Genomic DNA, 24,946 nt, shown 5'->3' on the forward strand with positions numbered 1-24,946 from the left:
TCCTTCTTCATTTCTGGCACATAGTTTTTATAACCACATGCTAGTTGCAGTAACTCTCGCCACATTCAAATTAGCTGTTTATAACATTGATGTTTACTAAGTTTAGCTTTTCTAAATAAAAGCTGAAACTTTCCCTCAGGGGACGGTGTAAATATCATGTAGTCAATAAGCTGTTCTTGAGCTGAGAAGCACACAGCTTCTTCAGGAGTAAGCAGCAGACTGGCTTATTACACTGAAAACATGTCAACAACAAAGGTGTTTTCCTATTTACACTACCTGTCCAAAAGATTCTAGACTACTTTCCATCCGACATTTCTGCTGAAATCAATAGTGTTCATAGGGAGTTTCACTGCTTTTGCTGCAGCAACATCCTGCCTCTGCTTCTCTACAGTACTCTACTGGAAATACAGCTCACAGGATACTGCAACACTGCCATGAGGATTGGATTGCATACAGCCACATGAGCATTAGTGGGGTCAGGTTGGTACTAATGATTACTGATCAGTTCTGGATCACAAATGCTTACCAGTCCAACACTGGGAGGGCTTTATAGGCTTTGCACTGGGCTTGATGACCATAAACTCATGTGTGGCTGCTCCTGAGCATCCTATTCTAACTGCAGTGCTTTCTGTGGATATTACATAGTCTGTCTGTGCACAGCTGATCATCAGTATCATATTTACAATGGATGCTGTAACGAAGAGAACAGCGTACCTGTGAAAGGTGACGTGGCGATTACTTAATAGTGAACGCGGCTTTGTCTGCTGCCCTCTGAGAGCCACGCCCCTTTCACGGAGGAGAGCATTACGTCAGTGATTTCGGCCAGCACCGTGTAATGTGGCGGTGTGTGTCAGACATTTTCACAAAAGAGGACTGTTTGGGCTCCTTTAGCAGACGGTAGTGGACATCATGAGTTGCATATATGTGTAATAAAAATATTGGGTGTTTCTCTGTAGCGTGTTCCTTCACAATATGAGCTTCTAACTTACCATACTTACATTGATATGCCCTGTTACACAACAGCAGTGTGCTTTTCTGTTACCTAAACGGGCTCGTGTTTCCCCTGTTCAATCCAGCTGTGTTGATTAAGCTCAACACAGCCGCTGAAGCCCGACCTGAGGCAAGGCGTCGTCTGTTGTGTGTTTATTTATTTATTTATTTATTTATTTATTTATTTATTTATTTATTTATTTATTTATACAGTTATAAAAAAAACACTCCATCAAATAATAACACTGAGCTAAGATTGTATAATGCACCCGATAACAGCAGAACGAAAACACATGAAAACATTTAAAGAAATGTCGCTCTGCGCATGCGCACAGCCGCTAAGTAACACATATCGCTGGGTAGCGCAACTCGACGGAACACCGCCTTCGCTGGCTTGACAGGCAACCGAAAAGTGGTCTCTGTAACCTTTAAACTCTGCTCTTCCAGCAGGTAGCCGTCGCTCATATGGCTTCATGAAAGCGCTCCAGTCGGCCGTCTCTCAGTGGAAATAGCTAAAGGAGGTAGAGGAGTCACCGCTCGCTCATTCCGACGGAGGATATCGGCTCACAGAGAGAGAGAGAGGTATGATGTCATGCTCGCTGGGTTAACTTGCCAATGCCTCGCTAACGTTAGCTAGCTAGCTAGCGTCTCTTTGACTGTTTTGTGTTCTCTGCTCCATGTTCCCGACTGTTTATTAACGAAGTCTCGACTGAGAAGCCTTTGCCGAACGTGTCGTTTAAACTGCAAAAAGAAAACAGCTAGCTCGCTAGCTAGTGTAGCTGTTAGCCGACCTCGCTACTAACACTGTGTGGTAGCACTAGCTAGCTGTTCTGTCAAAGCTAGCGGCTGTTAGCTAGGTTAGCTGCCCGGTTCTTTCATAAAAGCTTTTGCTAGCTGTGGTTTAGAGACAGTTAGAGACATTTGTCAACAAAGGGCTGAGTAACTGTAACTGTTTTGGTTAGCTATATTATGTGGACAAAAGTATTGGGACACGTGGTTGTCATCAAATCAAGGGTGTGAAAAAAAAAAGAGTTGAGTATTTAGCTTCTACTGTCCAGGAAAGGCTTTCTACTAGGTTTCTAGATCGTTTCTGTGGGAATTTGATTGCCTTTAGCGACAAGACTGTTGGTGTGGTCAGGATGATGGAGAATCACCACCCCACCTTATCCCCCAACTCCACAACTCATCCCACAAGTATTGGATGGAGCACCATCTTTCCAGTGAACATATTGCCACTGCCACACCGCTCAATGCTGGGGGGCTTTATACCCCTCTAGCCCACACTATGGTTCCAGGAGAATCATGTTGATTTTCTCCAGCGAATGAAAATCATGGTCAGTACTTCTCTACGGGGACTAGGCAAGCTGTATGTGGGCTTTTGCATTAAAAAGGGTGTCCACAAACATTTGGACATATAGTGTATTTTTTTTTATCAGTCAATGTGCAGAGGTCAAACATGTTCATTTAGAAGAAAGGAAAGACATTTAGATTATGTATTTGCAGGACATTTGTGGTTCTGTGAAAACAGGAGGCATGTGGGTAATGTTAAACAGACATTACAGTCTACGCGCTATGTTGTGGTAACTGGCAGAAAGAAAGGGATAAGGGTACAGCTGGTATCGCAGCAGAAACCGCAACTGGAAAAGTCTTGGTTTGGCAATAATAGTGGATTGGGATTGCTTTGCAAAAAGGAGTTTTGCTTGTGTCAGTGGAAAACCCTGTCTCAGGAGATGTTGGGATTGCCCAGTGAATCTTTGATGCTGTTTTCAGTTAAGATGCAAGTTGGTGTGTGGTGGCATTTGATTGGCATTGTTTTTAAGCTCATGACCACAGAAAGGTCTTTGCATGAATTGCCAACCAGAAAGGAAGAGTTCCAAGCCAGAAAGCAGTGCTTTATCATGAGGCTTTTCTTCTTGGTACAAGGCAGGATGGTGGAGAAGTTGCATATTCAGGGGCTATGGTGGTGTTGATGCAACCTCTTTCATTCAGTTTGTCAAATTGTCAAACATTTTGATATTTTAGGCAAAGTATAAACATCTATAACATCAAGAAACCGCATGGGCAGCATTTGTGCAAAATAAAAGTGTACGTTTGCTATAACAAGTGTTGACTCACATTTAATGTAAGATGCCTCATTAATATATTTGACTAAACCTTTTCAGCACTATTGATTACTGATGGTCTGAGAGGGTTATGGCCTGGCTGCACAGGCCCAGATTTTCTGAGACCTATTTAATTGAATATTTAGGTCAATTCTGCTCGGACTTACTTAACTTAGTCTTTTAAAGTACAGAAGTGTTTTTGGTTGGTATATCTAAAAGCCATCCAACAATGATGGAAAGTTGATATGGCCATCCTTGAATAACGTTTATTTAGGGTTTAAACCTAAAGAGGCTTTGAACCCCAATCTGGTCATGGCTCAGTCAGGCCAGAAGTGAAGTGGCCGTTTGTGTCTCAACATTAAAAGCTGCTTATTCATTGCCGCAGCCTTGTCATTCTTTACTGATGCTAGTCGACTACAACAGTGACTCTGTTTAGGGCTGCTGTGTGGCAGGCTGACAGCACGCAGCAGAGCCTTTGCTCAGCCCATCCATCTTGTTTGGCAATGCAGGAAGAGCTTGTGCTGTGTGAGGGGTGTTTGTTTGGAACTGCTGGCCGTGTGTGTGTGTGTGTGTGTGTGTGTGTGTGTGTGTGTGTGTGTGTGTGTGTGTGTGTGTGTGTGTGTGTTGCAAAACACATTAATATATTTTTTGGTAATGTACAAGGCTTGTGATGTGAAGCCCACTGTAAATTAAATAGTTATATTTTATGGTTTAAAGATTTAAAAAGTGACTGACCTTGCTTGCTATATTAATATCCAGATATTGCTTTTTATTGAATAGTACAAAATACCAAGAGAAGGTTGTTATAATGAACTTTAGACACAGTTCCTTTAGCTTTACCTTTAGCTCTGGTCGTGGTTAAATGTGGTTATGGTAAAAAAAAATTCCCTCCTCACCTGTCAGTGGTGCTAATGTTATGGCTGATGGGTGTATACAGTGTGTTTCTTTTATTAAATTTCATTTGCATGATTTAATTGATAATGGCTCTTAATTGATAACTTAATAAACTGACCACCCCCACAAGCACACATTTTTCCTACCAGTGTTTATTAGCGCCTCTTTGACAAAATCTAATCTAAGTGTGTATTTAAATGTAGTTGTCGTTTATGGAACATTACACATCGTATTGTGGTCTTTATAAATCATTACACTCCTGAGTCTTATTTTTGCACGTTTGTTTTGCTTGTGTGAAAAGCTGTGTAAAGGAGAGTAGGCCCATGTGCCGGTAAACCCCCCCCCCCCTGGCTCAGTTGTCCGGCCGGCCGGGCCGCACCCTGCCTACGTACTTAGCTGTCTGCCTGCCTGTTCGTCTGCCTGCCTACCAGTCTCTCTGTGTCTGCTTCTGTGAGTTATCCCCACCCCCAGCCTCTAAACATGTCTGTATATATATTTTTTATGTGCGTGTGTGTGGTAGGTTCAGGTGAGAGACATGCTGAGAGCAGTCTGGCTGTGATGCCCTTATTGATTAAGAGTGTTTTGGGAAATGGTATAAAAGGCTGGCACAGGTCCAGGCATGAGCCACAGATGACCATGCAAACAGAGCGATGGAACAGTGGCTAATCCTCTGCTTTCTCCCTGTATCTCAGCAGTTTGTTTCAGTTTGTTTTAATCACTGATTTTGGCTGAGGCCTGGAGACGTGCTTGTTTTTTTCCCCCCGACAAGAACAATAGTGATTTTTGTGGTGCAGTTTTACATGAATGCATTATTATTGGGTTTAAGACAAGCATGATGTCATGCACCGAGGCAATATTATATTATTTATAAAGAAAAAGAACCCCCACATCATTTGGCTCAAATACACTAGTACAGAAGACTCAGCATTGTTAGCCTTATCTCATGCCAGACTGTGTGAATGATATTAAGCTGGCAGTAATGCAAATGAAGTAGGGATGTGCTGGCCAGAGCAGGGAGGAGTCAGTGAAAGAAGAAAGGCTGCCCGGAGGGGTGATTGTATCACCCTCAGGACCAGGGGTCAGAGGGGTCATTAAGCACCAAAGTGAGGAAGGAGGGAGGGAGGGGTGATGCTGAATGATTCAGTAAATAAGGTTGGGCTTTTCTTCTCTGGCTGCTGAAACCCAAAACAGCTGAGGATGCAGCCTCTGGCCCATGCCATCGCCAGCTTGTATCTTTCCTAGGCACATTTCGCTTCAGCTATGACTTCTTTCCTCTTGCGTAATCACTCAGGCGCTCTTCTGCTCTCTGGTTACTGCTGTAACTCCTGCATACGTTAAGGGTTTGTTAGGGGACGAGGAGAGCTTGAGGACTTTGCATTATGTTTAGCCGCAAAGAAAAATCAGGACTGAGATCTCCAGAGTCAGAGCTCTGTAGATAGTTTTTTTTTCTTTTGCTGCAACATGACTGCATTTGCAACAGAAGGTTTAGCTGAGTGCAGTACTTTGCCTTGGCAGGGAGTCCAGCCCTGAAGGTGTTTTTAGTTGGTGGGTGGTGCTGATGGAAATGAGGGGTTAGGCTAATGTACCGTGAAGTGGTTCGTATTCTGCTTTAAATTTCAAAATGAAGGGAACAACAACAAAAACAGCATGAAGTACAGTTTAACTAAATAAAAGGCATGCTGTGTAGAGTAAAACCCAATAAAACCCACCATTGAGCCTAATACAGCAGTTCCGTACCAATGTGTATACTACAGGTGGCTGTGGGTTAATGTACACGTGTGCAATGTTTGCACACAAAGGCTACTTCTCAGAGTGCATGTTGGGACAAGCATGGGCTGCTTTACGTTGTTCTTTGATTCTGCAGTAGCTCTGGGTCTGAGAACAGCCTCCTTCCCTCCATCCCTCACTCCCTCTTACTCCCCTCCCCCTCTCCCTGCTCAGAGGGTGGGGCTCCCTGATGACTCTGTGATGCTGAGACAGGCTGTGAGAAGGTCATACTCCTGCTTTCCACAACACGCACAGCCCTGCTTTCATACCACGGGTCTCAAGATTCAGTCCTAGATCAGACGGAGGCTGCTGTTCGGATTAGCCCTGCCGGTGGATATTGTTGCTACGGTAACAGGTCTAGGGTGTGTTTTGTCGCGTCTGAGTCATTGTTTCACCAACGTGCTACGCTGCTTGGCTATGAGGAGCTGCTGCTGACGCTGAGGTAGGCTGCTCATTAGCACTGCTTTCCACTGCTATCGCCACTAAACAACCACTCTGAGTGACGCTAGAGTTTTGGAGGAAACCTCAGGCCTAATGCACTATTTAAATTAGCTTTTCATTTTTAAAAGGCAACATAGGAACTGCTGGGTTATTTTGAGGTACTTTGAGGTTTCTTTCCTGAGTTGTTTTATAAGGCTTTGGAAATGATGTCGGGTTTCCCTCTGTGTGAGGATGTCTGTGAAGTTTTGCAGTGGGGACGTCAGGAGTTTTTCCTTTTATCAGATTGCCTTTGCCTTTGATTCATTTGGGCTCTTTAAACCCTGCAGGATTTCTCTTTGTTTTGACGATGTGTCCTTGTTTCGTTCGCTTGCAGATTCATCTCTGAAACAAAAGAAAAGAGAGGCTTTGTAAATCTGTAGGTTTGACATAGGATCTCCAGATATACCTGAGGATATGAGCATTCTTCTGCATTAACAAGTTGAGTTTGTTTTTGTGCCTCAGGTCAGCTGTAAACAGATGTGTTTAATTAATTGTGCTGAATATTTGACCATGCTCCTCTTTCTCCATTGCTGCCATGTAGATGTTTTCTCCATTCCCCTGTCTGACCTTCAGAACCAGATATAAGCAAGCAATAGCTCCACGATCAGTAAAATGGTCGTATCCGCTGGGTTAAGTGTTTGAGATGGCTACTGTTAGGAGCCCATCCTTTTGTTTGTGTTGACACTAAGCCTCCTTAGCGCGCCGCTGCTCAAAGCTCAGCGAGTGGCAGGACCCAGTTGCAGTACCCGTCAGATTCACAACCGCCTTTGATCATGGAGAGGGCTTATTTTACCCGGCTGTGGAAAACGGTCTTTGATGCCTTGTTAGACACCTGAGGCACTTGACTCTCAGAATTCAGGTATGCATGTTGCAGATAAGGTGGATGGTGTGGTTTATGTAAACATCCCCTGTGTACACTAGAAGAATTTCCATCCAGTTAAGAAGTCTTTTTGAGGACTCTAAAAGTCACGTTTTCAATGCCAAGGGTAGATCTGCACAAGGCTTCACTGGGACTGTTTTTGCTTTATCTGTATTCTGAATGAATTAACGGCATGTTATGTTTATATGATGTGTTTTCCATGACTGGCATGTTAAACACAGTATTTAGGCCACATAACTGAATTGCTCATTCTAAGAGAGATCACCTTTGGGTTTCTGGATCACTTTTTGTGATGAATATTTTATGCCACCAGTTACCTTACTTTCAAATGCTGAGTGTGTTCCTACCCACATCCAAATATTTAGCTTTTTATTTTCACAGTATATTTATTAAACAAATAAGCCTACTAAACACAATGCTTTACTGGACCTTGTTCTGAACACAGTTTGCTCTATGTAGATACATGTTTAACTTGGACCGTAGTTAATGATGTACAGTAAAGGTGCATTCTTCTGTTAATATTTTTCCCAGGGTTTGACTTGGCCAGTTTCTTTTCTGATCCTGTTGGGAAGAGCAGACCTACTTATTATATTATATTTTCCATTTATGGCTTTTAACTGATGCTCTTATCTAGGGAGACCTGCATTTGAATTATGTAACACAGGTAGGCCGAATGTCAAAATGTAGCGTTGTAGAGTCTTGCTGAAGGGCTGTTTTTGTTGTGTTTGTCCAGAAAATAAAACCCTAGTCTGCCACAGGAAAAGAGGTGTCGTTACCCACTACGTTACACCAACCGCACATTTCATTCATTTTGAAACTTCAGCAGTATGTTCTCTCCTCTCTGTCTGAGGGTTTGTTTCATGGGGCTCACATCTTCCTTTAAATCAGTGTCTCTGCTACCTGATTGCTGCTTTTTGGCAGACTTATGGCTTCACAGTGAGCACACTGCATCATTTTTAAAGACTCACTAATAAGACCCTGTGTGAGTGCACAAAAAAAAAAGTTCACAAGAAATTGCCACGTCTAACTGTACAAGCCTCTTCTTATTCATCAAAGCAACAGAAGCCTCCTCCCTTGCTCATAGCAGATGAGTGCTCATCTGTTCCTTCCCCCTGACTGAGAGCTGTAGCTGAAGGAGATGTTTATCTGTGAGTCTGTTCCTTCCTGAATGAGCTCTGCATTATGCCTGGAGTTTATTCCAGCATGGCAACGTCATTTCTCAGTCTATACACACCTTGAAGTGCATCTCCTTCTGAGCTACAGGCTTATGTTGGTTTAATATAGCCTCAAACAGTCTAGCAATTGTAGGGTAGCTTACTAAGTGTGTTTGGACTACTGTGGTCGTGTACGTTGATGGCTGTTTGTGGATGTTCTGGGTGAACTTGAAGAGGATCCCTGAAGAACTGTGAACGATCCGAATGAAAAAGTAAAGGGTAACGACGGACAGATCTTCACATTCACAGAAAGTTATTTTTGTCTTTTGGTGTAATAGATGGGTTTCTGTGCATCTGGAGCAACCAGGGGGCAGAAAGTAGCAGAAAGCAGCAGCCTTTTTGCTAGGGAGCAAAAATGACAAGGAGTGGTTGTGCAGTAAACTACAGCAACCGCAGCGAAGATGGATGGAAAATGTTTAATCTTCAGAGGGCATCACATCACTTTGCCAAAAATCATAGTAGATGATCCAAAATTAAGCTCCAACAGCCAATACTGTATTTTATCAAGTCAACATGATTTCATGAACAGTGTAAAGTCTATGTTGATTATAGCAGCTGACAATCTACAATCTACTGACCGGCTATGTTTCCGGCTAAGTGCTTTTGCCCCCTGGCTGCGCACGCACGCACCCAGTGATGTAAAAAAAGTAGCCTAATAGTTACTCCGATATCTTGTGTTGGATCGTGTCAAGTATAGACTTGAAGCTCCTTGGATACTAGGGAAAATGAAACCAATAGAACAAAAATGTAACCTTGATCACTTAAATTATGTTGTGGTACATGTTTGAAAGAGAGATTTCCTGTGAGAATTGTTAAGAATATTCAGTGTAAATAAATGTATTGTGAAATGGCATTGCCGTTTAACATATTTGAAACAGTACTACAGCAGCAAACATGCTATTGTTCCCCTAAGCAGGAGCCTGTAGTCATGTTTGTATGGTAAAAGTCAAAGAACTGTTCAGTTACCAACAGAGTTGGTAATGATGTGTGTGACAGTAGTTTGAGTGGGCTCATTATGAGCGGGGAGATGTTCTTTGCAACAGTGCACTTGATGTGCCAATTAAAAAGAGCAAGCATCCCGCTGGCAGGGAACTCAACCCACCATCAAGCAGCGTGATGATATGCAACAGTCTTTTGCTGCTTTATGCTGGCATTACTCTCAGTAACGCTGCCTCTGTGCTGCCAGGGTCTGGATTGACATTGACTGCCACCACAAAGGGTGTGATACTTTTAAGCTATGCAGGGATCACACAAGTGACTGCCCTCTCCTGCTGTTGAACAGACAGGGGTGTGACTTGTCACGGTTCCTCTGTTTTGTTCATGGCCCTGCTCCCGGGTCTCCGTGACAGTGATTTTGTTGGTGGAGAGAGCTGCATCTGTGGAAGGGTGTGGCATAGTCATAAATCCGAGCAGAGAGAAGGAGTGGATCATGCTGTAGCTTTATTGAAATGTGCAGGGAGTGAATGTGTCTGAAGGCAGATGGTCCTCAGCTGGTGCTATTTGTTGAAACCTGCTCTTATTTTCCCCTTACGGCCCTGTCAATTCTAATCTGCTTCGAGACTGAGCACGATTGTGTGGTTGTGGGGTATAAAGGAAAATGGCTTGGCGTCAGTAGGTGGTATTATCATTTATTATTCTGTCTTCAGGAAAGCTGAACACCAAGTCTTGTGTTTATTAAATGGGTTCTTTTCTGCTGCCTAAAGTGCTGCGTATGAAGGGGTTTTGGCTAATGGCTTGATGTTGTAGTGTTGTCTATTTAGACTTCAATCTGTTTTCTGTACATTTTCAGCTGGTGTTGGAATTTCATATTGTCAGTATTGAGCTGGACACTAAACGCTACTGCAAGCTTTGGTATGATGATTGTTTAAACTGTGCTTGTCTGAATATTGTACCTGTGTAAGGTTCTACAGCACTACGACCTTAAATAGTCTTTGCCTATGTGTAAATCCCTGCGGCCCAACCCTGCCTACACATGCTCATCAGCAGCAGCTGAGCAACACTGCAGGCAAATATTTTGTGCTTAGAGTAACAGAAGTACACTCGTAACAGCATATAATTTAGAGCTAGCCTACTTTTTGGCAGTTGCCTCAGTCAGAGAAAAATGCTGTGAGGATGGCATCATTTGTCCGGATGACTATGGCTTTTTTCTGAATTTAGTAGTGATAAATTATTAATAAATTAGCTTATATTCTCTTGGTGAGTTTGTATCTTGTAATTATTTTTTTTTTTTTGGTGATCTGTGTCAGCTTTTCCACAGGGCTCAAAAGGAGGTCAAAAGTTGCTGCTGCACTTATTCTATTACTGTCACTCCAAATATAGGTTTTTAGACTGCGTTATTAGTTAATTGAGGCCACATTATGAGCGTGGAGGATTCATTGGGAATGAGTTATGTCAGAGGCATCAAGGGCCAATTAATCTACCAGTCATGCCTGCATGTCTTTTGGATTTTTCAGCAGATGAATCATAACATTTCAGTAGAGTAATCAAATCGAATGTGACCTTTATTTCACAAGGCTTTAGGCATGCTTTAATCTCCTCAGCTTTTTCAAATAACCGGCTTTCTGATTGATGTCAACTCCTCTCTCTCTCATGTCCATGCCCCCTCAGGTGAGCCCTCTGGAAAAAGATGTCCACAATGGTGTATCCTCGCGAAGAGAAACTGGAGAAGCTGTCGCAGGAGGAGATCATCTCCAACACTAAGCTGGTGATCCAGGGCCTGGAGGCACTGAAGAGTGAGCACAACTCCATTCTGCACAGCCTGCTCGAGACCATCAAGTGCCTCAAGAAGGATGAGGAGGCCAACCTCGTGCACGAGAAGTCCAACCTACTCCGCAAATCCGTGGAGATGATCGAGTTGGGTCTAGGGGAGGCACAGGTCAGTTTGTGGTTTGGACGTGGTGAAAATTAGGACTCAAGAATCTTTGTTTGGTAACAAAAAAGAGCAGTCTATTCAAACATGTCTCTGTTAGAACTAAAAACATGTTCTACTACAACTAGTGGCAAAACACTAAAGATAAAATGAGGAACTTGCCTCTGGAAAATTTTTAGTCAGACTAGTCAGCCATCCTAAACTCTTGTCTCTCACTTCCTACATTTTTAAATCTTTCTCTTAACCCTGCTGTCTCCACTTTTGTCTGTGTGTGGCTGTGTGCAGGTCATGATGGCCCTGTCTAACCATCTAAATGCGGTAGAGTCTGAGAAACAGAAGTTGCGGGCCCAGGTGCGGCGGCTGTGCCAGGAGAACCAGTGGCTGAGGGATGAGTTGGCTAACACACAGCAGAAGCTGCAGAAAAGTGAACAGAGTGTGGCCCAGCTGGAAGAAGAGAAAAAGCACCTGGAGTTCATGAATCAGCTGAAGAAATATGATGAAGATGTCTCGCCCTCTGTAAGTTAAATAAATGCCTTATTACTGTGTTGTGTTTGTGTGGGTGAGAACATGCTTGTTCTTACTGGCTTCATTTCCAAATTATTTGTGCAGAATCAGGCTGGATGGTACCTTTGGTTGTTTTCTTGTGTTTTGCCACCCCTTTCTTTCTTTCTCTTTTTCTTTTGTTAAACTGGAGTTTCACCTCCCATGCCAATCCATTGTAAACAATGTTGGGTATCAATGTTGGGGCCGGGGGGGGTGGGGGTGAGGGTGAGGGGGGGCGACGTTGTGAATGAAACTGCAGTCAATGAAATGGTGAACATGCCAGCACAAGCACAAGGTTTACAAATCCACTAGAAGCTTTTTATAGGGAGTGGTTGAAAAAAATATTACTGTTTTTCTGGCACTCACTTGGGTAGATTGCAATAGATTAAGTTATCAAGCTCCTGTGTCCTTACTTTGCTTTATTCATGCTGCAAGGGAGCTGAGCAATGCGAGCTGCTGACCTCAGCACTGGGCTTTGATAGAAGTAGAGCCTCTAGGGGCAATTTTCTGGGCCAGATCTCCCTGCTGCGCCTGTTTTAAAGCCTTTTAGCTTTGCTTTGCCATTTTAAAGTCTGTAAGAAGCTGCCAAAGCAAATCTCCTTTTGAAATGTGGCATTTTGTATAGCCTCTCACAAATGTCAAATAAATATGAAATGGAAGCAGTAATAAGAAATAATTCAGTATTTAGAGATTCCTGAATCTGTCTACTCTGTCTAATTAATGCATATTCTGTGTTTGTTTGGGTTTTTTTTCTGTGCAAGTTTCCTTTTGTTTTTATAACTCAACATCTGACAGCGTCTAAAACTGTTAAAGATCCTGTGTGACCATTTTTATGGCACACTGTCAAAACAAGTTTGGATGTAATTGGCCACACCTGTCATAACATGTCTCTAGCAGGAAAGGTTGCGTTATTGAATGACGGACAGTTTTTATTTTGCTTTTAATCAGGTGTACTGCTTACTGGGGATTGTTTATACAATTCCAGTTATACGGTCCAGCTGAATAAGCCCTCAGATGAGAAGCCTTTTCTTGATTCTGGACAGACAGCTTAATTGATCAGAATTGTTTTTTCTTACTTTTTGCTGCTTCAGGAGGAAAAAGATGGTGAACCACCTAAGGACTCTCTGGATGATCTCTTCCCTAATGATGAAGAGGAACATACCCAAGGAAGTAAATGAACAACTCTAGTAGTCTATTTAAAGACCTTGATAATTACATTGGCAAGTGAAATAATGCATTAAGTCATTGGCTCTTTTTGTGTGTAAAAGCCTAGAGGAGGAGCAGTTTGAAAGTGTATGGTTTTCAGCTAGAGCTTTGCTGTTTGTGGTTCTTCAGACTGAGTCGTGTATATCTCTTATCCCCTGCAGTGCAGCACCAGCACAACAGTGCAGCTGTAGCTGCGGCGCAGCAGGGTGGCTATGAGATACCAGCCCGCCTCCGAACCCTTCACAATTTAGTGATCCAGTATGCCTCCCAGGGTCGCTATGAAGTGGCTGTGCCGCTTTGCAAGCAGGCTCTGGAGGACCTGGAGAAAACCTCGGGCCATGACCACCCTGACGTTGCCACCATGCTCAACATCCTTGCTCTGGTGTACAGGTCTGTGCCACTGAACTAGGACTTTCATCTCAGTCATTCACGTTTGAAAATGGGCTTCAGTGCATATTCGTTACTTTTACTGTGTTTGAGGGTTTGCTCTTTCTTATATTCCCTTTTTTTGAGCTGTGTTTTTTTTTTTTTTTTTTTTAATCACTTAACAGTTCACTTGCTTTTCCAGTACCAGCAAGTAAGTAACCAATGTAATTTCCTGTCTGTCTGTCTCTCAGGGATCAGAACAAATACAAAGAGGCAGCACACCTGCTCAACGATGCTCTGTCCATCAGGGAGAAGACTCTGGGCAAAGACCATCCTGCTGTAGGTTTCTTGCAGACTGCTATACCTTTCAGTATACAGGTTGCAGTTCACGCAGTATTTTATTTATTTATTTTTTTCAAGCCGATTTTAAAGGAATTAAAGGAATGTGAAATTGGATGTGCAATCTTTTGATTGAATTTAAATTGAGTCTGGTACTTTTCTACTACTCTGCAAAGCTGCCTCTACCTTGAGATTCCTTTAGACTGTGAAAATAATATTATGCTTGTGTTTGGTCAAACTTATTCCTTTGAAATTGGTGACGGTAAAAGTAATTTCTCTGTGCAGCCTGCCCATATTGAAAGCTGCTTGCTAATGATCCAGTAAGGAAATACTAGTCACGATTAATAGATTTCCTGTATTGATCTCAGTCTCATGAAAGTGCATCTGCATTTGTAAGTATTATATTTCAGGTATTATTTAGCTCCCTGCATTTGAACACTACTGTATCAGATTTCTTTAAGTCTGTGCAGCTGGACCATGTTTAACCAGCATGGCAGTGATTTATTCCACTTGTCATACATGTGGCTCCATCCAATCTGATTTCATGGGTGTTATGCTGCAGGTGGCTGCCACTTTGAATAACCTGGCTGTGCTGTATGGGAAAAGAGGAAAATATAAGGAGGCTGAACCACTGTGCAAGAGAGCCCTGGAGATCAGAGAGAAGGTACAGACACGCTCGCAAAGGATGTTCTTATGATATGCATAGTCTGTTTTACAGGCATACAGTCATTTATTTTGCGAAAACATTAATTGTACTGTGTTATTTGAATTAAAAATAAAACATTAGCACATGATTCCTTCTGTGAATGCCATTTCGGTGTCTTTGGGGGAGGAATTTGGGGGGGGGCGGGCTTAATTGTCTAATAAATTCATGATGCTCCTTTTTTCGCTACAAAATGTTGACATGGTGAAACAAATAGAAGCGTAAGAACCTGGAGCTGTGAGTGAGATTGCTCAGGGGCTGAGAGAGCTGTACAGCAGCCACTCATATTGATTCAGCTTTTATGAGATCATGTTGATGCTGAGCAAACAGCAGAAATCTTACACCCACTCACATTAACCTGCCTGCTGCTGGAGTGAGCAGAAGGATGGGGAAAGAAAGAAGCACGTAGAGAGCCCTTGTCTCAGAAACATTCAGAGACTTGCACACTTCTTCTTGCTCTGTCTCAGTACAATCAAACACACATACATTAAAATTGAGAGATTTAAACAGCAGGCTTTTAAAATCATTTAATATGCAAAGGAAATATAAAAACACGCTTATGCATATAAATGATTATGCTCATGTTTATTACATGGTTAATACTGTAGAATCATTTGCTGATTCATATAAAGGGTTTTGCTATTTTCTTTCTATTTAAGGTGCTTGGCAAGGACCATCCAGATGTGGCTAAGCAGCTGAATAACCTGGCCTTGCTGTGTCAGAACCAGGGCAAGTATGAGGAGGTGGAGTACTACTACTGCAGGGCTTTGGAGATTTACGAACGCAGACTGGGCCCGGACGACCCCAACGTTGCCAAAACCAAGAACAATCTGGTGAGTTGTGTAGTAGTACCATTTTCCTTAATTCATGTTGAAGTAATCTCTCAGGGTTATTATAGCGCTGTGTTGCTACTGGAGGTCACACCCATATCAGACTGACATAAGCTTTGTTAAGACATGCTCTATAAAATGTAGTGTAGCAGGCATCAGATGGAGTTTTAGTTCAGTAGACTATGCATGATTGCTGGCCTGTATTAGAAAATATCAGAATGTCAAAAATATTGTGATATGTTTTAAAATACTGTATTGATTCTCAAAAACACAGTATTGATTTTAATGAATAGTTTACATGCAGAAATTGGAGGGAGACTGTGTTTCTTTGTGTTGTGTTTAAACCCTGACTGCTAACTAGCAGTGTTTACTCTGTCTTTAGAACCCGCTGGTGGCGTGATGTGTATTGTTTGTCTTAATATACTGTCACCGTTTTTCTAGAATTGTATTTAATATAAAGCAGTATATTTCAATACATTTTAATTGTAACCCCTCTATCATGAGGCATATTGCATCACCAGATTCCTGTCACTACACAGGTCTAGCCTGTGTGCTATTAACGCTTGTGTAAATCGAAATGCTCACACACTCCCTTGAATAGCCGTCTTTATTACAGGACGAATGCACTTCATGTACTGTCATGAGCTCTGTTGCTTTGGTAAACTTGTGCTGCGTTTTTAAGCTAGTAACTTCTCTGGAGCCAATTCAATGACTTCCACTGAGTTCAGTTAGTTGTTGTGGCAGTCAATACAACTCCAATACGTTCACTGAATTAATTTGACCCTGTATCAAGTTTAGAGTAAAAGCTGTGTATGAAAGGCAATATGTTCCTGAATCCAGAGCCATGCTCAAGGCCACTAGTTCCTTTATTTGTCTTTGTTCTCACCTTATTGAGAAGTCTCACAGCAAGCTATTCCAACGGTCACACGCATGTTGTGTGGGTGTGAGTCAGAGCAGCAGCAGCTTTATCAGGAGCACTGAAGCAGGTTTATTGAAACTAAGCAGTGCAGAATGTCAGGAAAGCAAACATATAACCATTGCTCACAGTCCCAGCATTCATGCTGTTATTGAATGACCTTCAGTATGTTGTAGTAAAATCTGTGTACTAACTCTGACTTGCTCTTTTTTTCTCCATAGGCTTCATGCTTTCTCAAACAAGGAAAATACAAGGAGGCTGAAGTTCTGTACAAAGAGATTCTCACCCGTGCCCATGAGAAAGAATTTGGTTCAGTCGATGGTAAGATTATTATGATAATACATTATTATAAGCCTTTTGCATGATCGGAATACTGTACTGACCAGCTTGAACATATGTTTCCCAGTATTGGTCCTGGATTAGTACTTTAGCGTTTTTTAGTATTAGTATTTTTTTTAGTATTTATTTATTTATTTTAAGAAAATACTTCTTAATTATCTTAAGAATTGAGTGTTTCGGGAGAAATCACTACATTGAGATGGTTGTGGGGTATTCCAGGACCAGGGAAACAGTGGCTTCGAGAAATTATTCTAAATTAAATTAAAGTAACTGATAGTTATGTTACTCAGTAGAATGAACAATAATGGATTACTGTTGTCTTGTTCTCCTCAATTTCTTTCTTTTCTTTTTTTTCCTCCTTCTGATTAAATCTCTCTCTAATCTGCCTTTGTTCCTCCTCACCTTTTTTATAAAAGCAGTGAACAAGGCCAGCGATGGACACAGTTAAAAAAAAAAATGGACAGCTTACTAAACGCAAAAAACCTCTACACACATCCAGTCAGCTGAGGATGTAACATTCAGAACATCCTGAGCTTCTCTGATTAAACTTGTTTATTGGAATAAATAAAGCTTCTGGTGTCATTTTAATACTGAATGATTGTTAGCAATCATTGTTTGTCATTTAGCATTGTTTTTGCTTTCTCTCCAGATCTGGTTAGTTTGATTTGTTAGCAATGGGACTACATATTGTTTGTTCATGTTTCTAGAACCTTTTTTATGTCACTTCATGTATTTTATTTTTAATTTTTAACTTTATAACTTGTGAAATACTGAAGTTATAGTTTGCATTGCTTTGCATGTGTTTAAAAATCCCTAGGGTGAAATAAGTCACTTAACATAAAGGGTTAAAGTGTTTTACCAAATGTTCTGTGTATCAAACTGCCTAATGCTGGCGCCACAATTGTGCTTAAGTTTGCATAAAGAGTCATTTGCATTTTTGAGAGAAATGCTTTGACATTTAATTAGATCATATTTGACATTTAAAGTGATTTGATTATATTCTCTCTGCTAGGCTTTAGAGTTAGGGGAGAAAATCAAATTGGTGTGCATACGTTATTGTACCTTTTGTGTTTAGAAACAAAACACTGATTTACTGTGTAAGAAAGTTGCTGTGAGGCTTCTGGGCATAATAAAGGGCACATTTACTATTTCTGGTACACTTAACCGAAATCCTTTACAAACAAGATTATCCAGAATTAGCTCTCCCAGAGCACTTTGGTAAATTTGATATGCTGAGGACTCACCTTTTGTCTTTATCAACAGCTGAGAACAAGCCGATCTGGATGCATGCTGAAGAGAGGGAGGAGATGAGCAAGGTGGGTTTTGTTTTAGTATGTGTGTATTTGTTTATATTTCTTAGCAGACCAAACTCCACACAGTCAGGATAATATTAGTAGAGAGAAAAAAAATATATAAAAAATGTATAATAATAAATCCTAAATCCCAAGAACAACATAAGTACAGACCAGATTCCACTTTTTCAGTTTAGACTGTCAGAAAACTGCATAAATAAGGGTTTTTAAAACGTACAGAAACTTGTCTAAATAACTGGAGTATTTTTAGTTGTCTCCGATGCTTTCCCACACACCCACACACACGTCTTTTGTGGTCTGGTTTACTTCCAGGGCAAGCACAGAGACAACACCCCATATGGAGAGTACGGTGGCTGGTACAAGGCCTGCAAAGTCAACAGGTACTATGTGCACACTTAATCACACACGGTGTTAAATGGAATATTTGAGAAGACACTTAAAACTGCTTTTTAATGATGTTAGCAGTTTACCTACGAAATGTATGTAATTTATATGCCTCTGCTTTTCTTTTAAAATAAATAACTAATGTTTGTCTTCCTCAGCCCAACTGTGAACACCACTCTGAGGAATCTGGGTGCTCTGTATCGTCGTCAGGGTAAGATGGAGGCAGCAGAGACACTGGAGGAGTGTGCCATGAGATCCCGCAAGCAGGTTAGTCTCCTACTAATTCAACAGAATGTTACACAGACCTAATGTGGAGAGATTTCTACCCTCAGAAGAATTATTAATGTCATTTTTATTAGTGGCGTAATTACATAATCGTATACAGTGGCATGCAAATTTTTGAGCACCCCTGGTCAAAATCCCCTGTTTCTTTTGAATAGCTAAACAAGCCCCCCCCCCTTGCATGGTCAGTATTTTGCAGCACCCTGTTTAGCAAGTAGATTTTTTTTGCTCATTCTTTGCAAAAACCTTCTGGTTCTGGGTCATTTTTGGGCCATCTTAAATGCACAGGCACTTGCCATGCTTTTTGATGTCCATTCACAGATTTTCAAGATTGTTCTCAAGATGGTTCACTGTGAATTTTTGGGGTGTAACCATCCTTTGTTCATATTTGCTTCCAGAATCGAATTGAATCCATTATTTTCTCTACATGTGAAATGTTCCCCATGCCATTGGCTACAACACGAGCTCTAAACTTGATTGATTGATTGATTTGATTGATTAATGCACCCTGGTGCATTTTGCAGTCCAACAGGGGTATTGATTTGCCTTTCATGCAATTCTTAGAGCAGTCCTCTCTGAAAGTTCCTGACCTTAGCTTGACCTCTACCGTTCCTGTTAGTGCCATTTTTTTTAAATTACATTATGAACTGAGGCAGACTGCAAATCCTTGGTCATCTTCTTATAGCCCTCCCCTGCTTTGTGGGCATCAATTATTTTTTAAAATTATTTCCAGAATGCCATACGACTGCTTGGAGGAGCCCATGACTGCTTATTGTTGGAATGATTTAATGACTAATTGAGATTTTGCATAAGACAAAACAATGTAAAATCTTTCATTGTTAACAATGCCTTTTAGAGAACATCTACATGCTTAATAATTCACAGTAATACATTTTTACTAGGCGTGCCCAAAATATTTCTCGCAACTGTAGGGTTTTTATTGATTGGCATTGTATATTAGGAAAGTTGTCTAAATTTCTGAGTTTTGTTTGATGTCAAGTACGCTGTTGAGATGGTTCATAGTACAGTGTCTGAAAATTGACTGTGGGGGGAAACAGGTTGTGCTGATCCTTCTTCTTCTTCTTCTTCTTCTTCTTTTTTTAAAATTTTTTTATTTAACTTTCTTCTTTTGCTTGCTTTGGATGCCAGAGCAACTCAGTAAGTCAATTTATTTAAAAAAAATGGTCATAAGCTCTTCATTATCCATCAACCTCCTCCCTCTGTAGTAAAAACACTATTGATTCATTCCCTCCATGGTTCCACATCTGATTCAAATAGCAATTGCATCTCACACAGCTTCTGAAATTACCTCTAGAATAGAAATTTTATGAGCAAGAACTGTTTGCTTGATGGTACTCAGCCTTTTTTGTGTGTGTGTGTGTGTGTGTGTGTGTGTGTGTGTGTGTGTGTGTGTGTGTGTGTGTGTGCGCGCGCGCGTTTGTCTCTCTCGTAGGGGATTGATCCAATCAACCAGACACGTGTTGTTGAGATCCTGAAAGAGGGTGATGGAGAGCGAAGGAGGAGCAGAGACAGCATGTCCAGCGTTAAGTACGAAAGTGGCTCAGAAGCTGGAGAGGAAGTGAGTATGGGCATAGAGTGGAGCGGGGTAAGTACATAGCCACTTCATCATCCAGTCATAGAACAATGGCATTCAAAACTCAACAGAGCAGCCCCTCTTTTTCTCCATAACAGCCATGTGCTGGTCTGCTCACCAAGCAACCAGAGGAATTATGAGAAGGAGCAATAATAGGACTTTACTCTGATGCTGGAAATTAAGACCGTCACATTTTCCCCATCAACAGTGCAGCAGCGCATCTGATAGTCCTCACCATATGGTGATAAGCTTATTGAACTGCAGGGCCGTTTATGTAGAACTTTCAAACGGTGCCAAGAATGGACGTGAAAATGAAACCTTTTTAATACCTTAACACTACAGAGATAACTGAATTTGTCCTTTAACTTCCACTAAGCATTAGTGTCATTTTATGATTGGAATATATGATATTCTAGTGCCCGTCCAGTCTATTCAAGTGGGGCTGCTCTGTCCTTTTGAACTGCCTGCTAATATTTCTATAGAAAAAGCTGATTGAGTGTCCTGGCATATTGTATCACTGTTCAACCATAGCTGTTTTGCTGCTGTTGTCTTATTTCTTTTAGTTTTTGCCTGAACCATGAGTGCATTGCTTGTCTACATTAGTGCTTTGTTAGATGTTACTAGAGCATTCTGGGCATCTGTGGAAAAACACACAAGTTCTTGCAGAACCCACTGTTAACAGAAATCTGCTTATTCATAACCCTTCAGAGAATACAAGCAAATTCATTGAAAATAAGTTAATACATCCTCTACAGACCACAGAACACATTTCGGTGTCTTTAATGTACAGTTACTGTTAATGTGCTTTAATATACTGGAAATAAATAATAATACAAAATGTGACGTGCAATAATTCCCAATGAAACATTTGGCAGATACACTCCAAATATCCCCCCTTGTAATTAACGCATTTAGTTACTTTAGGTTGCACCCATTGCTGACAGTGAAGTGCAAATACGCACACATAGTTTGTTTAGTCACATTAGGGTAGTACTTCCAATAGAATAGGACTCTCTGGAGCAGATAATCAGGAACCTATTGGCATCAAGCCTATTGCTAGGCATGGGCTAGAGGGGTAAAAGGCCTTCAGCTTTAAGCTGTAGAGCAGGGGAACTGCACTCCCTGAAATGATTGAGCACCATCCATTACCTTTGGGATGAGTTGGGTATGAGGTGGGGTGGTGATCATCCAACATCCTGACCTCACTAATACTCTTGTCGCTGAATGCAATCAGATCTTTACAGCAGTGCTCCAAAATCTCCAAAATCTACTGTCTCTGGACAGTAGAGAGCTGGATAAACTCTTTATTTACAACCTTTATTGTGGAAGAAACAATGAATGAGCATGTGTCCAATATGTGTAAGTAGAAACTGTGCTTGTTCTCCCTGTAGAGGCTTTTTTACTTAGCTGTGTGGGCTTCTGCAGTATAGAGAGAGATGCTGTGTTTCAGATGCTCAGTTTGTCTCTGCATTGTTCCCAGGCTTGCCTTGTTTTAAACCGCACTGCATGTGCTGCTAGTCGATTCCTGCACCTCATTGTGTGTTTTGCACGGAGTTTGTTTGGCCTGCTGTGTGAGCTGCACCACACTGACAGTGCTCATTAACCCATGCTACCACTGCTGCTGACATACTCACACTGACAACCCTGTCCTACACTGGCAACCCTGATAAAACACATTTGGGCTGGTCAGTCAAGGGAAAATGGATGCATTTGCAACACAGAGACCTTCATATTCCTGTTGTTTTTAGGGATTTGTATAGTTTATACATATAGTTAGATTTACTTTTAAAGATTTAAATAGTTGTATATTGGGTATAAGTTGGTTAGTTTTTACTGGGCGAGGTGCTGTAAAACAGATCTGTGATTTTAATCCAGTGCAAACCTGCAACACTGATGGTTTGTCAAAAACATCTTAATATTAAAATGATCCTAACTGGTAGAGAGAGTGTTCAGTGTGATGCTCGCTTGCCCATGTTGGATTCATATTTGTGCTAAGAAGGCTTTAGAAAAGCCAGCCCTCCAGATCATTCCAGTGGAAATTGGCTTCAGTTTTTTTTGCTGACGCCAGGACTCCCTTGGTAATAGTAGTCCTGTTCAACTTGATTTCATGCTAATGTAATAGCAAATCCTGCTAATGAGCAACAACACCTCTTTTTGGCATTGTATTCTGCTAAAAACAAAATAACATGACACAGTTACTGTATTCTCAGTGGGCCTGCTAAGCTACATCTTATGTAAGGCAGACATTCTTGTTGTAGTGTTTCACTTTAGGATATTTCTGGTAATTAGGTGGTATTGCACCTATACTTAATTCTGTACAGATTGGTACGTCAAATCCTTTACAGATTACGGAACCTTACAGGACCCCCCTTGCTAAAACTAATCCAGCTTGAGTAGTGAACCAATGTTTCAATATAGAAGTTTATAGCTGGAGAAAACCATGTCAACACTGACCCCAGAAGTAATACAATAAGGCATTATCCCACCTATAGTGCATTATGAAGCACATTGTGGCTGTACACTCTTGGCGCGTGTTTAAGAAACCCAGCCTAAGTTTTCAGATTCTGCACTTTGACCAGAGCTCATAAGAGTTCAGTCCTCTCTGTTTTGTCTTTCTCTAAGGTGGGATACGGGGCTGTGTTGGTTGTGTGGCGCATGATTACCTTTGTATCTCTGATCGTATCCCTCGCAGTGCAGATCATACTGAAGAAATACAGAAGACATTTGTATTCAGAATAAATAAAACTTGCAAGCATGCCAGCAGTGTATGAAGCTTGTTTGCTTGTTTTTTTATAAAACTCCTATTACCCCCCCCCCCAAAAAAAACCCAGAAATAACCTTTATCGTTCACTGTAATTTTATTTAGATAATGTCTTTAATCATGCAAATGCAATTATTGCTATGCTGTCTAGTGTTTAGTGTCTAGCAGGGCGCAGTATCGTAATAAATGTGGCTATTAAAGTATTTAGGGCCGCACATGCAAATGGCATTTAGAGTGTGTGTGTGTGCTTGTGTGTGTTACCATATGGTGCCAGCTGTCTGCTGTTTCCGTTAGTACTGTGTTTAGTGCAAGGTGGCATTCGCTAATGTGAGCGCACATACTGAGCGCAGGGTCCAGCCATGCTGGAGCAAGTGAGGGGTCACTGTAGAGCCCTGTACATCTACAGCTGCTGCAGACTGCAAAGCTGGGGAGTTGCCAGGGTTTCTCAAAGCACTCGTTGTTCTGGGAGGCAGACCCCCTGCATCCTGAGTGTGCTGTGTTGCAGATCCATCTGGCAACGCAGCATTGGCGTCTCTTTATCTTTACTGATGCCACATCGAAGCAGCGAAGGCAGGATGCTAGTCACCAAATCTCTCTGTTGGAGTTCTTTGTATGTGGTTGGTGTTGTGGTAGAACTGTCCATTTGGTTCATTTTTGCATGAAACTGGTATAACTATGATCGCACTGTAGCATTTTTTTAATTTTCTTTTGCGTTATCTAACTATGCATGATCCAGCCGTGATCGGTTCCTCGGTTTCTGTGTTACTAACCATCTGCATCCGTCCTATTGCCGTTTTTAACATTGCCATGACAACCAATCAGCAAGTAAGATCCCTTCTCCTGGATGTGGTGGACTGTACTCTCTCCGTGACGTCATTGAGCTCTTTCTTAAATTGAGTGAAGTAGCATTAGCAGCAAGCTCTGCATAGGCTAGCTTGTGTGAATGGTGAGGTGAGCTCAGCAGAAGTGAGTAATCCTAGTATAGATGAAGTGAATGGCTTTGGTCAAACATAATAGTTACACATATGTACCCTGTTGTAGTTTGCACAGTTAATAAGACATCCTTATCTTGCCTTTGCAATTGAGCACTGCAGTATTCGACACCCCAGAGAGAATGAGAGGAGCTCTGAGTCAGACAAGCAGGAAGGGCAACGCTTACAGTAACATGTAGACATCACTCTACTGCCTGAGTCTCTGCGCTGTGATATAACGTCCACGCCCAAACCAGTTCTGTCTATTCCTGGTAAGAATTAGATTTGCTGCAGAGAGTGTATTAGTGAGAAAAGGGCAGTGTGTGCTTGGCCCGCTTCCACTCTCCCTACTGCGTAGAGCTGCTAGAGCTGAGTCACCCACACACCTCCACTGTCAAACAATAGCAGACCCACAGGGTCACACAAAATCTCTACAGCCAGCCTCTGCAATCATTTTACACACATTTAGTTTTATAGAGATCTGAAATTAGTTTTTAGGATCTGACTGGCTAATTTAACCGGTTGGGACTCCGTAATGTCCCTGCTAAAAATACCTGCATATACAAACATACCATACCAAAAACTACCATAGTTACCATGTTATGACTATGTTGATCGTGTCAGGCGCACTGTCTGCTTCTCTTAATACACGAGGGAAAGCAGGCTGCCTTTTTTTATATACATAATATAATATCCGTGAGTCATTGTCCATGTGTACCATTTAGAATAAGTTTAAGGCAGTTATTTTACGGTACAAAAATTCTACATAATGTTGCTTTAAGCACTGATGATAATAACAGTATGCTCAAAAAGAATTGTGTATTTTAACGTAATGTAATATCTGTGAGTTTGTGACCCATCCCGCCAATAGTTATTCAGAAGTGTTAGTAAAACTACATTTTTGTATATATTAAGGAACAAACATCCCATTTACTTGAAACGTGACCAAATACATTCTTTGTAATGAAACGTGCTGTTGGCCAGTGTTCTTTAAAGCAGCATTATGCAAGAATTGAGCCTTTACACAGTCTTTGCGAGTGGTCTCTTGTCTGCTTCACAAGAGTTAATTAATGCAGTAAATGTTGGGCCAAGTCCAGAGTGGCAGATACTGAGATGTCATTGTCCATGTGTACCATTTAGAATAAGTTTAAGGCAGTTATTTTAAGGTACATAAATTTTACCTAATGTTGCTTTAAGCACTGA

At 41.4% G+C, this 24,946-nt stretch overlaps 1 protein-coding gene across 3 annotated transcripts in view; it reads left to right on the forward strand.

Annotated features, from left to right (window-relative positions):
- Positions 1 to 1,339: 1,339 nt before the first annotated feature.
- Positions 1,340 to 24,946, forward strand: part of LOC140554843 (kinesin light chain 1-like) — a 34,497-nt gene continuing 10,890 nt past the window's right edge. The window contains exons 1-13 of one of the 3 annotated variants that reach the window (XM_072678251.1): positions 1,340 to 1,572; positions 10,935 to 11,202; positions 11,482 to 11,712; positions 12,831 to 12,909; positions 13,107 to 13,335; positions 13,563 to 13,650; positions 14,213 to 14,314; positions 15,013 to 15,186; positions 16,321 to 16,420; positions 17,702 to 17,754; positions 18,064 to 18,131; positions 18,294 to 18,402; positions 19,871 to 20,023. In XM_072678251.1, the coding sequence (XP_072534352.1) occupies positions 10,954 to 11,202; positions 11,482 to 11,712; positions 12,831 to 12,909; positions 13,107 to 13,335; positions 13,563 to 13,650; positions 14,213 to 14,314; positions 15,013 to 15,186; positions 16,321 to 16,420; positions 17,702 to 17,754; positions 18,064 to 18,131; positions 18,294 to 18,402; positions 19,871 to 20,023 (1,635 nt within the window). In that variant the 5' untranslated portion in view covers positions 1,340 to 1,572; positions 10,935 to 10,953. Of the gene's footprint in view, positions 1,573 to 5,974; positions 6,196 to 10,934; positions 11,203 to 11,481; positions 11,713 to 12,830; positions 12,910 to 13,106; positions 13,336 to 13,562; positions 13,651 to 14,212; positions 14,315 to 15,012; positions 15,187 to 16,320; positions 16,421 to 17,701; positions 17,755 to 18,063; positions 18,132 to 18,293; positions 18,403 to 19,870; positions 20,024 to 24,946 lie in introns of those variants that run through there. The other 2 variants (XM_072678253.1, XM_072678252.1) reach the window with 2 other exon arrangements.

This window comes from Salminus brasiliensis, chromosome 4 (genome assembly GCF_030463535.1).
Source record: "Salminus brasiliensis chromosome 4, fSalBra1.hap2, whole genome shotgun sequence".
NCBI classification, from domain to species: Eukaryota; Metazoa; Chordata; class Actinopteri; order Characiformes; family Bryconidae; genus Salminus; species Salminus brasiliensis.